We start from the raw sequence: 6,663 nt of genomic DNA on the forward strand, positions 1-6,663 counted from the left end.
AAAAGAAAAAAAAATTTAACTGGGAAAATTATCATAGTCCAGCAATTTAGCCCCTTAGAGCTGGGTTTGGAGCCATCTCTGGGCAATGAGGCTTCCTCTGTCTTCCTGGGTCTGCCCTGATTCCCCTTAGCTTCTGAGTCAAGTGGTCTTTCAGCAGAAGGTCCATCTAAACCTCTGTTGTTCCAGAAGGCAGATAGGCAGAGAGACCAGGCACCTAAGAGCTCTTGAGAATCTCCCAAGCGGAGTTGCTGCTTTCTGGTTTGCTACACTTATTATTTCTTCACTTTTGATTTCAGTGCCACATGCTACCCACCCCCAAACTAAAGCATGACTTTCTTCTGTGCTCTCTGTTTTTCAACTTGGAGAGAGGAGGCAGAGACTGAATTTTCCATCTTATCTCAGTCTTTTCATTTCTATGGACTTTTTGTCCTATCTTTACCTTACTCCTGATGCCAGAGTAAGTTTACCTTACTCCTGATGCCTTACTCCTGTCTCATGCTCACCTTCGAGATTTTTAGAAAGAGACTCCCAAATGGAGCTTGACATCATGCTCTTCAATGTGCTTGGAGTTCCAACAGCACTTTCTTCTTTCTCCACTGTCAGTGGCAGCCGCTTTAGCAAGTCGGATAGAATTTCCATCACCAGTTCATCCTTACTCTGCTCAGGTCTGCAAAAGAAACCAAGAAAAGAATGAGACACAGAACAGGAAGGGGGAGATGGGGAGAGATTTGTTAAAGGATTCAAGATTACTGGTAGACAGGAGGGATAAGTTTAGTGTTCTATACCACTGTAGGATGACTATAGTTAACAAAAATAGATTATACATCTTCAACTAGCTAGAAGAGAGGATACTGAAAGTTCCCAACACAAAGGATAAACGTTTGAGATGATGGACATGTGAATTGCCCTGATGTGATCACTATATATTGTATGTATTGAAACATCACTATGTACCCCAGAAATATGTACAATTATTATGTCAATTAAAAAAATAAAAATTGGCCGGGCGCAGTGGCTCATGCCTGTAATACCTGCATTTTGGGAGGCCGAGGCAGGCAGATCACTTGAGGTCAGGAGTTTGAGACCAGCCTGGCCAACATGGTAAAACCCTGTCTGTACTAAAAATACAAAAATTAGCCAGGCATGGTGGGCACCTGTAGTCCGAGCTACTCAGGATGCTGAGGCGTTAAGAATCATTTGAACCCAGGAGGCGGAGGTTGCAATGAGCCGAGGTCGTGCCACTGCACTCCAGCCTGCGTGACAGAGCAAGACTCTATCTCAAAAAAAAAAAAAAAAAAAAAAAAAAAAAAAAAAAAAAAAAGAAAGAAAGAAAAGGAAAGGAAAATAAAAGAAATCAAGAGAATAACAAGCTACAGATCCATCTAATATTAGAGGGCCCTCTGCTTAAATTCCATCTGAAGATAAACGTATCTTCACAGAACCGCAAAACTATACTATGGTTTAGTTAGACTATGAAATTCATTTTACAGACGAGAAACTGTTCAATGTATTTTAGACATTTGCAAGGAAATATGTATTATAAAAGCTTTTTTAGGATTTCTTTGTAAAATAATCATCTGAATGCATCTGCAAAACAATGAAAAAGAGGAGGCAACTAAACAGAGCATGCTGAAGCAGCTGCATGGAGGATTCCACTGCTTGCTCCATTCCTGTGTTGACATGTAGGGCTTCTTAATCACACAGTCCGTGGGTGGTGACAGGGGGAGTGTGTGTCCAGGCCTAGGTGAGGCTGCAATACTACACAAAACCACTAAACACTAGAGCTGGAAGAGCTCTTTGGAACCCTTTTAAAGATGATGAAACCAGGGCCCAGGGAAGTGGGAGGACCTCCTTAGTTAGTGGATGAGTAGGAAATGGGGCACATCTCTTTTGAGTTCCCTCTCTCTGTTGCTCTGTTTACTAGCAGGGACTGATTTTTCTTTTTCTTTTCTTTTCTTTTGAGACGGAGTTTTGCTCTGTCGCCCCGGCTGGAGTGCAGTGGTGCAATCTCGGCTCACAGCAATCTCCGCCTCCCGGGTTCAAGCAATTCTCTGCCTCAGTCCCCGAGTAGCTGGGATTATAGGTGCCCACCACCACGCCGGCTAATTTTTTGTATTTTTAGTAGAGACGGGGTTTCACCATCTTGGCCAGGCTTATCTTGAACTCCTGACCTCATGATCCACCTATCTTGGCCTTGCAAAGTGCTGGGATTACAGGTGTGAGCTACCGTGCCTGGCCAGGACTAATTTTTTAACAAACACTCCAGGTTTCACAGTCAAATGAATGTCGTCCTTCAAGATAAGCAATAACCTTAAAGCTGCCACTAAGTATTTAGTCCAACAGTGCTGCTTCGGTACCAGTTTACAGAACACCTGAGGTCACATGGCTCCTTTGTCATCACACTGTTTTGACTTTAAAGTTGATTATCTCCATAGAATTCAATCCAGGTGGCTTCAAATAATTCAAAAGGTCGAAAGGTGTCAAAAATCAAACTTACCTTCAGAGGGCAAAGATTTGCTACCACTAAGGAAATTACATTGAATATGATAGATTTTTGAATTAAGTCCCACAGACAAGTCTCTAATAAGCAAATGCAGCAAGATTGGGATAATTATAGCCTCTCAAAGTGACCAAAGGGACATTAATAAACATATCTAGTATGTTTATTAGAAGCATTTCCTTATAATATGTTGGTATCTTAAATATTTGTAATGTTTAAGAGAATTGGGCCTTGTAATACCTTGTGTTAGATTGGGGTCAGTCTTGTGACCCCAATTAAAAGAGATAATTGAGAAACTGATTTATGATTTTAGGTTGAAATCTCATTAGATAGATATATAATATTAGGGAATAAGAGAATTTAAGATTCACCACATTTATTTGATTATTAGATTTATAAAAGTTGCTCAAAGATTTGAGAAGGTCTGGCAGACAAATTAAAGTACATTAACTTTATAATGAATATTAATATATTTGAAAATGTTTGATTAAGTTTATAAATGGGAGCAAACATTCAAATATCTTTTAAAAGTGTTAAAATTTGTTAGACATACAAATTGAAAAATTAGAACTTAAATACGTAAGGAACTAATTGAAGTAGAATTTAGTTTCTTTACCATGTAGACTATACTTTTCTACATATCTCTTCAAATGAATTTTTTTTTGAGACAGGGTCTCAGCCTCCCAAGTTCTGGGACTACAGGTGCTCACCACTACACTCGGCTAATTTTTGTATTATTTGTAGAGACGGGGTTTCACCATGTTGCTCAGGCTGGTCTGGAACTCCTGAGCTCAAGCAATCTTTCCATCTCAGCCTCCCAAGGTGCTGGGATTACAGGCGTGAGCTGCCAGACCCAGCCTGATAATTTTTGACCAACAGTTTTTCTTAGCGAGTTCTTACCTGATCATGAGGTTGGCGGTGGTAGTTTTTGGTTGCATGGCAATCAGATTTTCAATAAACTCTTTGCCTTGGGTCTCCCAGCAGCTCCTGATGGCCTCTGGGTGTATTCCTAAGACCTCGGGAGGGTCATCATCAGGTAAGGACTGGATAATGTGTATGTAGTCCTTTATGCTTGCAGATCCTGGAACTGGTTGACATATCTGAAAATTTAACCATTTTGTTAGCTTTTTTCTTCAATCCTGCTACTTCTGAACACTTTGTTAGTTTTTGCCAGAATAAGATATCTACTTTCAGTAATGCTTGAAGACAATATTTTCCCATGAAATTTTATACCGAAGGCTTTCTTATTGCATGTTGTATATTTTAGACACTGTAAAAAGCAACATCTGGGACTACTGTATTGTAATGTGCATATGATATGCATGTATAACTTTCTTGTTGGGAAAAGAGAGAAAGAAAAAAAAAACACTTTAAAGGTGAGGGTGATTCTGACCACCCATAGATAATGAATGCAATTAAGGCTTGAACAAATCATTTTACTTTTGTAAAAGCTATAGAAGGAATGTGAGAATGATCTTAAGAATAACTGATCACTGACCAAAAAGAGAAATGCATTGTTCATATGGTCAGGAAAGTGGGTGATGGTGGCTTTCTTGATATCATTAAGGAAAATGTTGAAGAATTAATAAAGGTCAGAGGGAAAAATCAAATAACAGTCACTGATAAAAAAAATTACCTGCAGAAGAAGCAAGATTATGACAAAAAACAGGAAGAGCTGGCAAGCTGAAACTGTCATAAAATTCCCAGTGTTTTAAAGCAACTGAACAGTTGAAATATAAATTTCAGAATACATTTCTGTCATGTAATATAATCCTGCCAATGCGATTGTATACTGTATGTTACAGTATACCTTATTCTCTTAGTGCATACTTAATGTAATAGTGTGTATGAAACCACGCACATTGTATTCTTTGGGCAATTTAAAGAACCCTAAACTTTTTTTTTTTTTTTTTTTTTTTTGAGATGGAGTCTTACTCTATCACCCAGGCTGGAGTGCAGTGGCATGATCTCGGTTCACTTCAACCTCTGCTTCCCAGATTCAAGTGATTCCCATGCCTCAGCCTCCTGAGTAGCTGGGATTATAGGCGTGAGCCACCATGCCTGGCTAATTTTTGTATTTTTAGTATAGATGGGGTCTCACCATGTTGGCCAGGCTGGTTTCAAACTCCTGACTTCAAGTGATCTACTCTCCTCATCCTCCCAAACTGCTAGGATTATAGGTATGAGCCACCACACTTGGCCAGAGAACCCTAAATTTAACTAATATGTTATTTGAAACAGTTTTTTTTTTTCTTTTTTTTCAGACAGGATCTTACTCTGTTGCCCAGGATGGAATACAGTGGTGTGGTCATGGCCCACTGCAATCTCCACTTCCCAGGTTCAGGTGATTCTCAGGCCTCAGTCTCTTGAGTAGCTGGGACTACAGGTGCGCACCATCACACCTGGCTAATTTTTGTATTTTTAGTAGAGATGAGGGTTTCACCATGTTGGCCAGGCTGCTTTCGAACTCTTGGCTTCAAGTGGTCCACCTGCCTCAGCTTCCCAAAGTGCAGGGATTACAGGCATGAGCCACCACACCTGGCCTTAAGACAGTTGTTTGTTTGTTTGTTTGTTTGTTTAGATGGAAATCTTAAAAAAAAAAGCTCTCATAGATTTTTCTTCCTTAGCAAATAGTGCATAAAGGACATAATTTAATGCCTTCTTGTTGACTCAGGGTCATCAACATAGACCATTGCTATCCATTCTATAGATGCCTTACAAATGAATTTCCCTAAAATATTTTTACTGTTTTCTTTATCTATCCATATCGTCAAGACCCCAGACAGACAACCTGGATATGACCTCTCTTTCTCTTGATATACCAGCTCACAATGATCACCCACAGCTGTCATCTTCCTTTTCATCTTCCATTCACCTCTCTTATCCAAATTCCCACCCATCAAAGTTTATGTCAAGTCCAACCCTCCACAGTCTAAGGTCAGAGGTCTGTAGGATTCTTTCCTCTGCTAGCAGCCACTCGACAGGCACACACAGTTGCTGATGTCTAATATGGAGTTTTCTGCTCCATGAATGTGAAGGTTTGGATAGAGGATAGAAACTGAGGGGGAGAAGAGGGGATAAAGAACAAGAGATGTGGGATTTCTGTAAACTGACAATAGCATCTATTCCCTATGGTTATTTTGAGCATTAAATGAGAAACATATATCAAGTGAGTGGCCTGGAATCGTTGATTTATAAATGTTAGCTCCCTTGTGCTTTGTATCTTACACTTTGGGTTCTTAGAGGACATGAACTATTTTAAATCATTCTTTTGTTTACTGCCCTGCACAATGTTATATTTAATAGAGTCATGGGTAAATTACTTTTATAATACTGAAAGCTAATAAAAACCTTTAAAAATGAACATCAAAATTCATTTAAATATGTATTTTAAATAATGCAACAATGTTTACTTTAAAATTATTGAGAAATGAAAGAAGATTAATTCTTTTCCTACCCCATCACTGGAGAAACTGAAGTCATCTTTCAGCACTTCAGGATTACAAAATTTGTAGAGCAGGGTCTTCAAGCATCGCTTGTCCCAATTATCAATTACCCGGCCACCGTAAATCACTTCTCCAATCAGGTAGCGCAGTGCTTGCCATGAAATACTGGGCTGTCCTCTCAGGGAATTTTCCAACACCTTAATGGCAACCTTTAGAAAACCCATGAGTCTTTATTATTTCGATATGTGTTTCCAGCTTACTCACTCTGACTTTTTAACATAAAATCAACTCTCAAACAGCTGCATATATTCTCTTTTTAAAAAATTTATAGAAATAGGCTAGGCACAGTGGCTCAAGCCTGTAATCCCAGCACTTTGGGAGGCCAAGGGAGGTGCATCATTTGAGGTCAGGAGTTTGAGACCAGCCTGACCAACACGGTGAAACCCCATTTCTACTAAAAATACAAAAATTAGCTGGGCGTGGTGGCGGGTGCCTGTAATCCTAGCTACTTGGGAGGCTGAGGCAGGAGAATAACTTGAACCCAGGACATAGTGGGTCACAGTCAGCTGAGATCATGCTACTGCACTCCAGCCTGGGTGACAGAGCGAGACTCCGTCTCAAAAGAAGAAGAAGAAGAAGAAAGAAGAAGAAGAAGAAGAAGAAGAAGAAGAAGAAATATATATATAGACAAATATATATATATATTTTATTATATAT

The 6,663-nt window shown here is 39.4% G+C and overlaps 1 protein-coding gene across 1 annotated transcript in view; it reads right to left on the reverse strand.

Moving 5' to 3' along the window:
- Positions 1-503: 503 nt before the first annotated feature.
- LOC108537985 (dynein heavy chain 6, axonemal-like) overlaps positions 504-6,663 on the reverse strand; it is a gene marked incomplete at its 3' end in the record, with an annotated part of 46,015 nt that continues 39,855 nt past the window's right edge. The window contains exons 7-9 of the mRNA XM_017885778.1: positions 5,958-6,155; positions 3,401-3,600; positions 504-667 (exon numbers count right to left, since the gene is read on the reverse strand). Coding sequence (XP_017741267.1) covers positions 504-667; positions 3,401-3,600; positions 5,958-6,155 — 562 coding nt within the window. The remainder of the gene's footprint in view (positions 668-3,400; positions 3,601-5,957; positions 6,156-6,663) is intronic.

The sequence above is a fragment of the Rhinopithecus bieti genome, unplaced genomic scaffold (genome assembly GCF_001698545.2).
Source record: "Rhinopithecus bieti isolate Rb0 unplaced genomic scaffold, ASM169854v2 scaffold_15749, whole genome shotgun sequence".
NCBI classification, from domain to species: Eukaryota; Metazoa; Chordata; class Mammalia; order Primates; family Cercopithecidae; genus Rhinopithecus; species Rhinopithecus bieti.